Source organism: Gymnoscopelus braueri, assembly GCF_963280865.1.
Source record: "Gymnoscopelus braueri genome assembly, chromosome: 14".
Lineage (NCBI taxonomy): Eukaryota > Metazoa > Chordata > Actinopteri > Myctophiformes > Myctophidae > Gymnoscopelus > Gymnoscopelus braueri.
The window spans coordinates 48,044,280-48,059,875 of NC_137619.1; the positions used below are offsets into that span (position 1 = coordinate 48,044,280).

The window sequence follows — 15,596 nt, forward strand, 5'->3', positions numbered from 1 at the left end:
AATTGTCCCGTCGTCAGGCTGCCGCACGACACATCGGTCCTCCTGCGTGTGTCACCGTCCATCCGTCCAACAAGACGATGCCACTGATCCGGAGTTAAATGCCAGCAGTACCTGATGAGCAGGGAGTGCTTCTTGTTGGCTGGCCAAGGAGAAAAAGGAAGAAGAAAAGAAGAAGAAGGAAGGGAGGAAGGAAAGGGTTTTTGCCAGGACAGGTGTGCTGCTGTCTGGAACCCGCTGACCGCAGATGTCTCTGTGGATGATACTCCCGGTCAGCCTGCCAGCTCTGACCATCACTGGAATATGGGTCGTGTAAGTGTCGCCTCCTAGGACCGGTGCTTCTCACAAGTGTGGTCAGGGGACCCTCGGGGGTCCTTGAGGGGGTTCCAGGGACCTGAGGGTTCTAGGGACTTGAGGACCTGAGACCTGAGGCCGATTCTACAAATGTCTTCTGAATCCTAACAGTTTTCTGAAAAACTTGTGTTGCTATGTCAGTGGTTCTCAAATTTTTACATGTCAAGGACCCCCACAATTATATGTATTTGGCCGCCGACCCCCATCTCAAAATATTTTGTTCCAGCCAGAAGCAAAGATTTAAGAGTTAAAAATGTTTAACCACTTTAACCCTATACATCGTCCATTTAAAAATATAGCCGATTTACAAGCTCACACCGTGTCGCGTCGGGACGCGTTGTGAGCTTGTAGATCTGCTATTAAAAAAAAACAGTGTGATATACATTAGTCCACAGACCCCCGTTTGATATTGTTCCCTTTGTACACTGTCAGAGTTACAGACCCGTTAACCCCTTAAAACCGGGAAAGCATCTGTGTCAATTTAGATTTTAGCTATATAATTTATATAGCAACATAAGTTAAAAAAAAAAAAAAAGTTTTAGGATTTTTGAATCGGCTTCAGGTCTTAATGGGTTATGGGTCCATTTGGACCCCTGGTGGTCCCCTGGACCCAAATAGTTATCTACCTAGACCTCTGAGGACCTCTTTTCTTTATTGCTTTATTGTCTTTTTGTTGTATTTCCAAGAAGCCCAGATGGGCACTCAACTCATCAGCTGAGTGCCCGCAATCACAGCTGATGGGCTGTCGTGGGCAAACATGTCTGCTTCTGAATGGCTGAAACGAATTTATGAAACGTGCCGAGAGATCACTACCAATCTCTGAATGGTTGTGAACAATCACGTAGGGTTTAGTCGGGTGGTTGTATGTCGTCAAAGCATTGATGCGAAAGACAGATCTGGCATTAATTAACAAAATCACTTTTAATAATGCTTGGAGAGGTGTGCATTATTTAATTTTTTTTACTATTATTATTATTATTATAGTAGTCCGTAGGTCTGAGAGGTTTATTGTCGGTATCAGCCGAGAACGAGGGAGTCTATCCCCGTTTCAATGCTCTAGACCAGCCAGGGGTCTTCAACGTTTTCAGGCCAACGACCGCTTAGCTGAGCGAGAGATGAAGCAGGGACCCCCAACTACATGTTGTTTAAAATTGCATATTTTGCATATCAAACATTTTCATAGATAGTTTCATAGACGTGTATATGTATTTTCAGACAGTTAACCACTTAAACCCTCAATACTTAGAAAACTTGTACTTGGTATGCTCTTTTTTTCCCCCTAGCCCAAACTTCTTTGCTGAAAATAGCAGATCTACAAGCTCACAACGCCTCGCGCTGCGAGGCGTTGTGAGCTTGTAGATCTGCTATTTTTGGCTAACGTTCCCCTCAGAATAAAGTGGTTAATGTAAGAAAAAAAAGTTCCTATCTATCACACAAAGATTTGGCGGCCCCCCTGTAGTAACTCTGAAGACTCCCTAGGGGTCCCGGACCCCCTGTTGAAGACCCCTGCTCTAGACCCCATGGGAGATGGAATGCTGAGGCGGAGCGCCACACCTACCATCAGCTCCCAGTACTTACCGCACGACTTGCCACACCCAAGCCGTGCTACTATACCCTCAGTGGGCGGTGCCCGGGCTCGAACTCATGACTTTGTGGTCCAAAGGCAAGAGCTCTACTGACTGAGCTCCCCGGACACAATATGTTGTAAACAAGTAGTAGTAGTATTACCATTATTCGTTCAGGCCATGGACAAACCAGTGATATATTGCTGATGTATTTGCAGTGGTGTAAAGTAACTATAGGTACATTTACTCAAGTGCTGTACTTAAGTACAATTTTGATGTATTTGTACTTTACCTGAGTTTTTCCAATATCTAATACTTTTACTTCTACTCCGCTACATCTCAGAGGCAAATATTGTGCTTTTACTCCACTACAGTTATTTGAAAACTTTAGTTACTTTGTAGATTTAGATTATTATTACAAAACATGCATTAACCACTTCAGCCCTATATACATTTCGGCCGTTTGAAAATAGACGATCTACAAGCTCACAATGCGTCGCTATGCGACGCATTGTGAGCTTGTAGATCTGCTATTTTCAAAAGCTTTTTGTACATTTGAAAACTTGAAATGGGACATCCTGCATAATGAGTACTTTTACTTTTGGCACTTTAAGTACATCTTGATACCAATGCTTTGGTACCAATGCTCAACAAATGTGAGTACTTTTTCCACCGCTGTGTATTTGATCAAAGGAGAAAATTTTTGATGCCCACCACAGATACTCAGTGGAGGGCACCACTTCATGTTACCCCATTGGCCTGAATTCCAGTGAGCCATGGATTAGTTCTGTCCTGGAAGGCTGTGGGATTATCACCTCTCATGTGGCCCTTGATCACATTCTTAGGCTAATTATCACAGATACCGAACGGTTGTGAATGTGTGAGTGTATGTATGCTTGCGTGTGACTTCATGTCCGCTCTCCTGCGTCATGCTCTGCTCAATGATCACCATGTTTAAATATTTATATTAACGTCATCATCTGTCACAACTGCGATAAAGTTAAGAAATTTGCTTGCTACAAAAAAAAGAAAAAAAAAAAGAAAAAGGTTGGCTGAGGTTCCCCCAAGGTTCTATGCTTGGTCCTCTCGTGCATTTTCGACTAGAGATGGTATATTCTCATGCTGCTGCAAGAGAAGGGGCCGATCACGGTTGTTGTTCTGTTTTCTCTGAGCGTCGCACACTCTGAGTTAACACACGGTCAGACAAGCGATCATAACGGATATACATTTTCTGTGACCAGTTGAAAAGGTATAAAAAACGAAAATCTCTGGCACTGGGCAAACACAGACAGAAATAAGTCTGGCACTGAATGAGTTAACCCATTAAAACCGGGAAAGCATCTGAGTCATTTTAGATTTTTGCGTTTGGCTATTCAAAAATTGTCTATGTACAAACTCACAGCTGCTATTTTTGGATTTTTTTTTAAAAATCTTGAAAATGTGAGACCTACTGATTTAGAGGGCATTTGTAGAATCGGCCTCAGGTCTTTTAAGGTTCTGTTTCAAAAGATACAGTCAGAGTACATGGACTCTCTCTGGGTGTTGTTGGAGTTCAGAGTTCTCTCTGCTCTGGTTGAGAGGGATGCTGCTGCGGACCCTTTGGGGGACACATGACAGATGGTCCGATTTCAAAACACATGATCAAAGTTGACGGTCTATAAATGGGTTGTAATGGCTGTAACGCTGCTCATCATGTGTATGCACTGATTAACATTTTGTCTACGTTGTGATCTGAAGCAGAAGTGTTGCTTCAAGGTTACACCTGGTGTGGGTTTGTGGTACAATTCACAGGTTCTGGCGTGGCCGGTGATGTGGAACTGAGAAGTTACCGTCGGAATTGACATTACCAAATTAGGGGTGGGAAAATTGTCTTCATATGTAATGAAAGTAGGGCTGCAACTACAGTATCAAATTATTCATATTAGCGATTATTCTGTTGATTACTTTTCGATTAATCGTGAAGCACATTTTTATGTGTCGTGCAATAATAGTGAAAAACATCACGATGCAGCGTTTTGTGAGCTTGTAGATCGGGCATTTTCTCAATTTTAGACATTTTCAGACTTATTTCGTGGTTTCTTCAAACACACCTTTTGCTACTACTCCTACAGATTTTGTCCAAAACTTTGGTACACATTATCTCCAGGGTCATGTTATCAAGATGTATATGTCAGATTTTTCAGATTCCATTCCAATTAGCTATGACTGTCTTCCAAATTTTGCGGGCCCTGGGTAGGCAACCCGGCCTGGCGGAGCACACTTTTCAAGATAATCGATTATTTATGTTATTAAATTATCCCCTGCACCCATAAAGGAAAGTGAATGAATGTTTGTGTGTTTTCACGGTTGAGTGTTTTTCAAAGCACAAACCTGACTGCCGCTAAGTTAACTTTAGAGGATGGTGTCTGATCCCTGGCAGCGCCTAATAGTATATCCTTCCTGCCACCTTCACAACGGAGCCTTGTTTCCAAGGGGCAGAGTCAAGAGTCCCTCTTCCTGGGCAGTGGAATGCCAGTGGTCATGATTTGTTGCGTAACCCCATCCCTCCGTGTCAGTGTTGCCATGTCCGCTTATCCTAAGCCACTTTGGGCTTGTTTTTCTGTAAAGTCGCTTGTAAAATATTGGTAGTGGTTGCGGCGGTTGCGGTTTTTTTTTTGGGCTTGTTTCTAAAGAGTAGTTGCTTATTTGGGCTTGTTTCCTAAATGTTGTTTAAACCAGTGGTTCTTAAACATTTTCATGGCCAGGATCCCCAGATGAATATGTATTTGTTCATAGACCCCTCATCTAAAAATATTTTGTGCCAGCAACCCCCGTACAAGATTTGTGTTGTTAAAATGTTTCAAGAATTAATGTTCCAAAATTACCAATTTTTTCATTATTCCCCCCCCCTTTTTTGAAATAGCAGATCTACAAGCTCACAACGCGTCGCGATGAGCCTGTAGATTGGCTATTTTCAAATGTATATATATATATATATATATATATATATATATATATATATATATTTATGAAACTTTTGGGCTTGTTTTCCTAGACCTGGTTACTTATTTCCTTCGCAGAATCTGGCAACGCTGATCCCTCCCTGTGTGGAGTGAGTGGAGCTGGGAGGGAGTTGGGTAAATAGCGGGCCGGGCTCGGGGTGCTCGCAGTGCTTATTCAAAGGCTTTCACACGGTATCTGACACTAGAGCCCTGCCCTCCCTGTGCATCCAACACATGGATTAAAGTTCTCAGTTGCCACGACTGATTTCAGTCATTTGGATTCCGCAGAGGCCATTCATTAGCCTCATAGCATAATTGTCTTATTTTTAAGGTTTTCTAAAAGAAGAAATGAAAAATCACTATCAGCTAAGTCATCTAGTTGAGCAATCATGAAAAAAAACAACTCATTTAGCTATTTTGCCATGTTTATCTGCCTTTATTTATTTCTGCCTAACTCTACTCTCCTAACTCTGCTGATTCACCGGTTCAGAATGCTTGCTACATTCCAAAATCAAGTCAAAAAGTTGACTTAAAATGACTTAGGCAGATTATTATTTTGGAATGTAAGCAAGCATTCTGATAGGCTAAGGACATAGGCAATAAGGCACAATGAAGAAGCAGTGTTAGGAGAGTAGAGTTAGGCAGAAATGTCAATTTGGCCAAACAATATTAAGAGTCATTATGTCTTCTATGGAATCATGTCGCTCGCCGAAAATAGCCTATCTACAAGCTGCGGCGCGTTGTGAGCTCATAGCTATTTTCTGTTATTAGTTATTTTAAGATTAAAGAGCATTCTAAGTGGTCAAGCTACCAATAGAATGCAGAGTGAAAAATGTTTGAATATATCAAACAACAATAGAATACATGTTCAGAAGCATCTTCCATAAACCCTAATGACCTTGGTCTCAGGTATTTTTTTTAAAGCAAAGGCTAAAGCCTCAATCTGCAGTTTCTTCAAATGGTTGGCTGTATATGTAGAACAGCAAGAACATAGCTTTAGAATTATAATGGATGGATGGATGGCCCGGATGGCTGGCGTAGAGGTCTGGGCACCTTGGCTCAATGTAGTCTGACAGCGTGTTTTGGGTTCGAGTCCCGATCCCGACGGCCTTTGCTGCATCTCTCTCTTCCCATTTCCTGTCAAACTGCTATCCTATCATTAAAGGCATAACAGCCCCAAAAGAATGCATTTAAAAATATATTTTTAATACGTACAGTAAACATAATTCTACATATTGTGCTAATTGTTTAGGAAACGGAGCGCTAGCGTGGGTGGGCTTCTTTCAAATGTGTCAAACTTTTTCAAAGCATAGCTGATTTACAAGTTCTGCGACACGTGAGATTATAGATTGGCTTGTTTTAATGTATGTTTTGTATTAATCTCAATCTGCAAAGTAATTAGTAACTGAAGCTGCCAAATAACTGTAGTGGAGTAAAAAATACAATATTTGCCGGTGAGATGTAGTGACTGTATTGAAAAATGGACATAATCTGGTAAAGTAACTGTTACTTTTCAGGATAACATTTTTAAAAAAGCAAAATAAATAGCAGATCTACAAGCTCAAAATGCGTCGCTTCAGACCGCGTTTCAAGCTTGTAGATCTGATATTTTTGATACTTTTGTGTGACGCTGTAGTATAATCAAGTAGGGCGTCAATTTACACAAAAATATGAAATATGGAGAGCAACGTTATTTTAGTTACTGCTGGGGTTTGTGTTCACCACAAATTCCCAAGTCCTTCCACTGGCATTTCTCAGTTCAATAATGATTGTCTTTTCAAAGGTCAGATTGTGTGCCTTACTGTCTGCTATTTTAAAACAATGGCTTCTTTTATTGTTTGTAGTGACTACTGCAGACATTTGCTCCTGCCAGACAGACCGTTGAATGTTGACATATCAAAGGATGTACAGTATCATGGACACATGGACTCCCGTAGTCTTAACATTATCACTGTTTGCATTGTTGTTGTTGTTGTTGTTGTTGTTGTTTTTAAACACTTAAACCCTAGCATCCCTATTCTGGGCATGATGTCATAATAGGTAAACATTTGGTGAAAATACCCGATCTACATTTTCAGCTTATTTCGGGCTGAGAGATTGGTGTTGGGGGGAGGGTGCAGGAGTGGGCCAAGGATAGCCCCCTAAGGGGCCCTGATCAACGAAGTATAGGGTTGAAATGAATAAGCAAGGGATAATCAATGGGTAGCAGGTGATTATTGAGAAATAAACCTAAACAGGGTGATTACTGATTAGACCCTGTAGCGAAGCGAAGCGGAGGGGTCTTTATCACCCTGAAGGAGGTTTGATTGATTTTTAAAAGCATTTAATTGCTTACGGTAATGAAAGTAGAATATTCATTTATGCCAGGCGCGTCCAGTGCAACACAGTCAGCTTGGAAAACAACGGGATGTTTTGATTATAGAATCAACATTCGGTTACTGCATTGTCTATCTCTCGCTTCAAATGTTTTCAAGAACATTATTGAGAGTACTGTTTAGCTGTAAATGGATACAGCAAAAATCAAGCAGTACAGATTCATATGAGCCATGTGCTTTGGGTCTTTAATTAGACAGTGGTCTGTTATTGCGCTTAGCGGTCACTATTCAAAAATAACAGGGAGGAATTCGGTGATTGACCAACCAGAATCAAGCATTCAACCAAGTTGTGTAATAACAGTATACATATTGCTCTAGTATTTAATCTTTTGCATGTCTTTGCCCAGGAGTGTAGAGGCAGTACTATTAGTTTAAGGTTAAAACAGATAGACAGGTTACTTGTTGAGGGGTGCTAGACTACACTGCCAACATGCATTACATAACGTTGCTGTCCGGCAGAAACCTTGTATCTCCATATTTTGTTGTTTTTCGTAAATTGATGCAATACTTAATATGTCACAATGGGACACGTTGTGAGCTTGTAGATTTATTATTTCTTTTATTTTTTACTTTTAAGTGAAAGTGAAATCGAATAGACAAAGTGTATGTGGGTTTTCATAAATATTGAACTACGGGAAACTATTAACAAGAGCTTGTGAATAAATGATAATCACATTGGCTTCTTTTTTCCCCCTCCATTCTCTGAAAAGTAACAGTTTTGAACATACAAGGTTTCCACCCGGCAGTGACCATAAAAGGTACAGTTAGTTCAATCATCACATCTTTATACCTGCTCTTTATTGACATGTCGTTCTTTTGGGCCCTTAAGGAAATGTACAGAACGCTACAAGTTTCCATAGCAATCCTTCTTCCCAAATGCTTCTTGCCATAGATAGAATCTTGAAAGGGGGGGAAACGTGGTCTGTTCCTGCTATATACTGCTCCCAGGCATGCAATTACGGCTCACCACACAGCATGGCTTTGGCGGGGGCCCAATTATGTAAACAAAGCTATTATTATTTAGCCCTGTACAACCACAGGGCACACTGGTTCAGGTCCACATACAGCATGCTAAGAGAGAGGGACTAGGTCTGCTTTATTTAGAAATGCCCTCAAGCTGTGCTGGTGTTGTTTTTAACCACTAAACCCTCTAGACTTAGTAAAGTTCACCTGAGTTGGCTCTGTGCTTTTTTCCCCTCTACACCAGATCTGTTCGCCAAAATATACAAAGTCTATTTTTGGCTAATGTTCCCCCCCAGAATATGAATGGGGGGGGGGGGGAACTCAACCATATAAACAAAAATGTGCATCTGAAAATGTCAGGAAAAACTGTGCTGGTTAGCAGAGCAGTATAAAAATATGCTATCTTTTTTCCCCTCCACTATTTACTTTTCTACAGAACTCAGTTTGTTTTTCCACTTACTTCAGCGTAGTAGTGTAAAAGCAAGTCAAAGAAAAAAAATACATGTCTTTTTTGGGGGGTTTTCAGAGCAGATGCTTGTTTTCCTGCAGGCGGAGGCTCTACCTGACGGTGGTGTTCCACTCTGTCAGACCTGCCCACTCGTACCGCTGGCTTCCCAGAGTCAGACTCCATTATGCAACAGAACAGCGGCCCTGTGCATGGCTTCCATCTGCTTTATATTGCTTTCATAAGGCGATCCTCCAAGTCCAAAACGCTGCCACCAGTGTGGCTTAGAAGTGCAACTGTAACAACAAAGATCTTTGCCTAGCATTAACCCTGTCGTCCCTATTTCTGGGCATGTCATTGTAGGCACAAGTTCTCGCTATATTCTCGGTTATTTTCCCTAGTTGGGGGGGGGGGGCATCTGATTTCTCTTTTGGGTATCGAGCTAAAACGTTTTGGAACCCTCGTTCTAACATAACGTAAATGAGTAACTGTTACATTTGGCCAATGTTTACAAGTATCTATTTTCCATATTAGGTTGTAGAATGTTTCAGTAGGATGCTTTCTTATCTCACCATCTCGGTCCCCCCCCACCAATCCCCCATTCCCTCCCTCTGCGTCTCGTCCCGATGATGATTATTCATGGCTGCTGCTGCTGCAGAGCTGGAGGCAGATGGCGTGATGTTTGCATTACCACAGGAAGTAGAAGCACTACTTAGTACTTAATGTCGCTGTATATCAGGGGGCATCCGTATGTGTCTTCAAGTGCAGTGGTTTTCAACCTGTGGGCCGGGACCCCCATGATTTTCTTTTTGGGGGGGGTCCCCAGATGACAGTGAAGTGACAATTAAGACCTTTTTAATACCTAAAAAAATCTGTGGAACCGAGTGAAACAAAATGTAATGCCTCAACACTATGATTATTTTGAGGGGTCACGGCCTGAAAAGACTGAGAACCACTGTTCTAGTGCACTAGGGTTTCCCAAACAGTGGGTCGGAACACATGTTTGGGTCGCGGACTAATTTGTATGGGTCTTTTTGGGGGTTTCCTACATTTAAAAAATATATACGGTATATACTTTTTCCTCAATTAAAAACAATTCCAAGTATTTAATGAATTAAAAAAAAATCGAATACATTTCCATAAATAAATAAATAAAAAAACGTTTAAAGGCCAGTCCACACCAATGTAACTCCTTGCAACATGCAACAGCTTGCAACCATTATCCCCCATGGCAGTTGCATTGGTGTGGACTGGCCTTTAGAGGTAGTGAAAATAGCAGATCTGCAAATGTAAGCTTGTAGATCTGCTATTTTTTTGCGTGCGTGCGTGCGCGCGCGCACAGAGCTGGCTCCCCGAATGGGAAGTGTGTGAAGAGAGTGACAATGTTTCTGGCTTATTGCATATATTTCTGTTGAAATATCAAAATTTGAGGAACAACACTTACTGTAAACGAGCTTGTGTGTACAATAGCCGTTTTGAATCTAAATAGGACAATAGTGTGACACCTGACCCGAAAAAAAGAAACTTATTGTCACCCTTTTCACCTCGGGGCTGTTTGCATGCCTGATTATTATTATTGTGTAAAAAAAAACTTCCAAAACAATACATATCGTCACGAAAACGTATCGCGATATATCGTGGGACGATATATCGGCACACCCCTACGGACCACACATCTGACCGTGTTAAGTGGTCAGATGGGTGGGCCGTGTGCGCTATCAGCGCACGTCTATTTGAATGATCAATCGATTAGTGTTCCGGGCCTGACTTTGGATCAATGGAACTAACATGGTATACGTATGAAAACTAATTTTTCAAGGTTTTAAAGAAAGAAAAAAAAATACCATGACATTTGTTTTTACATTATTGAATATCAGGGTATATTATCATTCGAATAATATTGCTTTTGCCAATGATGTTTTGGGCCCACTACAGTATCCTTACGGCCCACCAGTGGGCCCCGACCCACAGGTTGATATATAGCCCTATTAGCCTATATAGCTGAACCCAAATGGGTTCAGCAATGGCGGTCACGCTACACTGTGTGAGTCTCTGTCTGCATGCGAGAGACCACCATATGTTTCATTTGATGTTGGCGGCAGAAAAAACAAACAAACAACAGGCAGGCAGTTGTGTGGAGTTTACATTCAATGTATGTAATGTGGTTCTGGTTGTGCCAGCATGCATTTGAGTGTTCGGAGGGGAGGGGGATAGGGGTGTGGAGGTTTGGGGGGGCCTGAGGGCCCATTGATTCAGGATCTGGCCCTGGGTGTGCAACACTGCATGTAATGATAATATTAATAATAATTTAACCAACTTTATTAGAAAAAACACTAATAAAGGATATGACTATGGAGTCAAATCAATACAAACAGTTTGGAACAGTAAAACAGAGGGGTGGGGAAAGCCATATTGAAGAGGTTGGTTTTGAGAGCGGTTTTGAAGGATTGGAGGCTTCTTCTCTGAGAGTATCGGGGAGTGCATTCCACAGGGTTGGTTGGGACAGCAAAAGAACAAAAGCCCCATCGCCCCAGGTACGGTACTTGGTCTTGGGGAGCAACCAGGAGGTTTGGCGTTATAAGACCTGAGGGGACATGACGTTGGTGCTCATGTGGAGGACAGCTGTGTGTGATTTCAGGGCTTGCTGTGCATTCAGAGATGGTCATACTGGCATGTGTGTGTGTGTGTGTGTGTGTGTGTGTGTGTGTGTGTGTGTGTGTGTGTGTGTGTGTGTGTGTGTGTGTGTGTGTGTGTGTGTGTGTGTGTGTGTGTGTGTGTGTGTGTGTGTGTGTGTGTGTGTGTGTGTGTGTGTGTGTGTGTGTGTGTGTGTGTGTGTGTGTGTGTGTGTGTGTGTGTGTGTGTGTGTGTGTGTGTGTGTGTGTCTGAGGTTTAGGATGCTACTCGTTGCCATGGAGACGATCTTAATTGCTGTTTAGCCTGTTAGTGACCCCAGGCTGCTGCCGTCGCCAGATATTGCGAGAGAAATAAGCAACCAGGTCTATGAAAACAAGCCTATGAAAAGGCCCAGTTTGACCACTTGAGTCCTATTAAAATCTTGAAAGAACTGAAAAAAACTAAAAACATTTGAACTACACAAATCTTGTATGGTGGGACCCTGGCACAACATATTTTCAGAAGGGGGTCTGTTGTCTGTACACATAATTTGGGGGGTCCTTGACATGAAAATGTTTGAGAACGACTGGTTTAAAGAACTTTAGGACCAAGGCCAAATAAGCAACTACACTTTAGAAACAAGCCCAATAAACGCACAACCCTACCCGCAACCACCAATATTTACAAGCCCAAAGTCGCTTATAATAAGCGGACATGGCAACACTGGCTGTCACATATCAGGACAAACCATCCTGGTGACATTTGCAGTCGCCTTCCTCACTTCCTTTTCTTCTTATTGCTGCTCTCCTCAGATGTCCTGTAGGAAGGGCATAGCAGTGGCGGACATTTTGTGGTGCCACAGATAGAAACACCATACATTTTTCCCATAGAGATTTCCGAAAATAATTGTATTCGTTTTTTTAAGCCTGGAACCAAGCCATCCAGGCTCCTTGTGAATCATGACCATAAAACATTTGATTCTGTGTCAAAAGGTATTCGAAAACCGCAAAAAAAAGGTATTTATTAAATATAGTATATAATATAATCAAATATAAAAATATTAAAAAATATTAAAAACACTACAGATTTTTCAAGAAATGTTAAAAAAATAAAAAACTTTGTGCCGCTCTGCGAGCTTGTATATCTGCTATTTTTGAGAACCACTGTTCTTCTTTTTTCTTTTCTTTTATCCCACGATTTTGTAACCCCATTTTTTACACCCAGTGCCAATTGTCTATGTAATCCTGGGCACTACCTTCCCTCTGCCAACCTAGGGAGGCCAGGGCCGAGCTCATGCCTCCTTCAATGCATGAGAGCCAACTAACCTTCTTATCACCTGACAGGGGAGAGTTTCCCTGGTTGGACGTAGCACGTGGAAGGAACACGGAGAACCGCTGTTCTAAACCACCGTTCCAAATAAAAAATCCAAAATGACGCAGATGCTTTCCCTGGTTTTAATGGGTTAATTGGGGGCACAGAATGTTTGCCAGTGAAACCAGCCCCTAGCATGTGAGAGTGCAGGAACTGATAAACTGGGTACTGAGACTGGAACAAATAAGGGACACATTTTCTAAGAAAAAAAATTAACGTCCAGAAAAAAGACAAAATCTCACTGTATAGTATACAGTTTTTGTATATTATATTAAACAGTTGAACCCCAGCAGCATCCATATTCTGGGGGAACATTAGCCAAACGTTGTCGATCTACAAGCTCACAATGCGAGGCGTCGTGAGCTTGTAGATCGGCTATTTTTGGCAAAGAGATTTGGTATAGGAAAAAAAAGCAGGTTTGAGTGGTTCCAATCCTTATGATAGCAAATGTCTATGAGCTGTTTGAACTTATAAGATGTGTGTCATTGATTGATTTCCCAAAAACAAGCAACAATGTATGTCCCAGTTCAATAAGAGACACGTCTTTTAGTTTCCAAATAAGGGATTCCTTATGTCAAGGGACGGTTGGCAGCCTTATCTGTATGCTCCTAACGGTCATTCACTTCTACTGTGGATACAACTAGTCACCGACCTCAAGTCAAGTCACCTTTATTTGTGTAGCACATTTAAAAGCAACAGAAGTTGACCCAAAGTGCTCAGTGACCTGACTGATTAAACGCCTGTGTGTGTCTGACCCGTGTCACTGGGTTCCTCCAGGGTTTGGGTTCAGGTGACCTTCTTCCACAGGACAGTCCCAAACAGGTCCACGTGTCACAGTTTAGTACTCCATGTGCATTTCGAAGTGTGTTCCTGAATGGCCGTATTAACGGCGAAGGACAAAGGAATTTAGCATACTACATTCACGGTAAAAGCTTTAGGGTTTCACTGATGAATTGAGTACAATGGACCACAATGGAAACAAACCCCTACTAGGGCTTTTTGTGTCATCTTTTTTTAGTATACCTTTTTTTTTTTTTTTTTTTTTCACCCAGTGCCAATTGCCGATATAATCCTGGGCGCTACTCTCCCTCTTCCAGCCTGGGGAGAGCCAGTATAACCTCTGACTTTACTTCTTTTACTGTTATTAATCTTATTAATAAAATATTCAATCAATCAATAAACTTCAGGGGTGCAACAGTTAATTTAACTAATCAATGTAATAGATTATAAAACAATAATCGATAATTTAATAAAATAATCAATGAATAATCTATCCCTTGGGTATGTCATTATAGGAGAATATGATCAAAAAGCAGTTTTTTTTTTTAAATAACCAATCTACAAGCTCAAAATGCCACGCGTTGAGTTTGTAGATTGAAGTACTTTAGAAAGGATGTAAAGTGTACATTATGTCATGATTGTCAACCAGTAAAAACACCTGACTTGTCTTCATGGTTTAACTAAAAGTTTACACTTTAACTGCCTTCACTTTGACAATCCTACAATAACCATAACAGTGTATAAAAGATTGCTTCTTCTTTTCTATTCCAGGTATGCCATGGCCCTCTACAACCAGCATGTCTGCCCCGTGGATAACTGGTATGTTACTAAATATGTCCTGAATTAAAAACGAATTATACCTCTCAATAATCACACATTTTCACTAGGTCCACTGGTATTTCCCTCTACACCAAATATCTTAACGCGACGTGTTGTGAGCTTGTAAATTAGCTATTTCCACCAGATGTTTACTCTAGAATAGGGGTAGGGTTCATGTGGTTAATGTAAAACTATAATATATCTGGTTTAGTGTAGTTTTTCCCATTCCATTCTAGCCTATAGGACTACTGTATCTTTGGTTTATTCATATTCTGAGGTTAAAAAGTCCTTTTTAGTCAACAGAGGACCCATTCATCCAATAAGCTCTATGATAGATTAGATTAGATGATAATAAGCTGCATAATGCATTTGATATTTTAACAGGTTAAGCTGATCTGAACCCAGAGCCATGATCTATTTCTGGCCAACTTGGAGTTAATCTATAAAGACTGGAGCTACTGTTTGACTACAACTGATTCTTAGAAACTCTGTGTCTCCTCATCACTGAAAACAAAATGATTGTCTGGCTGTGATGCTTTCAACCTACGTACAGTACGATAGGTTTCAGACAGACAAAGACAGATTGATACTGGAATTTTACTGAAAGGAACAAATCCACCCTAGAACTCTTTAACACCATTTAAAATTAAACTACTCTAGACTAGACTTGACAAAAAATGCGTATACACAGCTTAAATTTGGGAAAATTTACAAATCTGATTCATCAGTCCCTATAGGCACACAAATGCTCAATACCCTTGTGCATTTTCAGATTGATTGGCCCACACTTTGAGGAGAACAATGGATGAAGACAGAGTTTTCAAAATGTTATCGTATGATATTGGCGATACACCTTTCTGCTGCTGTTTTGTAGTTTGATGGTGTATTTTCCTATTCCCGTTGGTAGCTAGCCAAACGTAGTTGATGTGAAGTCATGTGGTTATGTTTTCGGTGCAGCTACACATCAGTTTGATGGGAGAAACAGTTTCAACAATCTGAAACATCATCCCTAACTGTCAGGTTTTGGGGTTAGTGCCTAACAATAAAAGAGTGAGTTCCTTCCAGGCCTGGAATTTCATCATTTTAGGGGCAAGGCCACTTGGCTTTCTTTGGTGTTGTCCATTTTTTAGGCCACAAAGGCCAAATGCCAGGACAGGAAGGCCATCAAATAAAACCAGATTTTAGTCCATTGAAAGAATTAATTCAATTTAAGCGTTAAAGATAATTTAAAATGTAATATGTAGACTATCTGCAGTGAAATAAAAAAATAATGGATTTCCATCCATCCATGCTCAGCCCTGCACCAATCAAAGTCCCTGGATTGGTTTAAAGA

At 41.0% G+C, this 15,596-nt stretch overlaps 1 protein-coding gene across 1 annotated transcript in view; it reads left to right on the forward strand.

Annotated features, from left to right (window-relative positions):
* Nucleotides 1-15,596, forward strand: part of LOC308099965 (transmembrane protein 150A) — a 48,096-nt gene that overhangs the window by 1,474 nt on the left and 31,026 nt on the right. Inside the window, exons 2-3 of the mRNA XM_080448867.1 lie at nt 18-309; nt 14,216-14,263. Coding sequence (XP_080304993.1) covers nt 245-309; nt 14,216-14,263 — 113 coding nt within the window. The 5' untranslated portion in view covers nt 18-244. The remainder of the gene's footprint in view (nt 1-17; nt 310-14,215; nt 14,264-15,596) is intronic.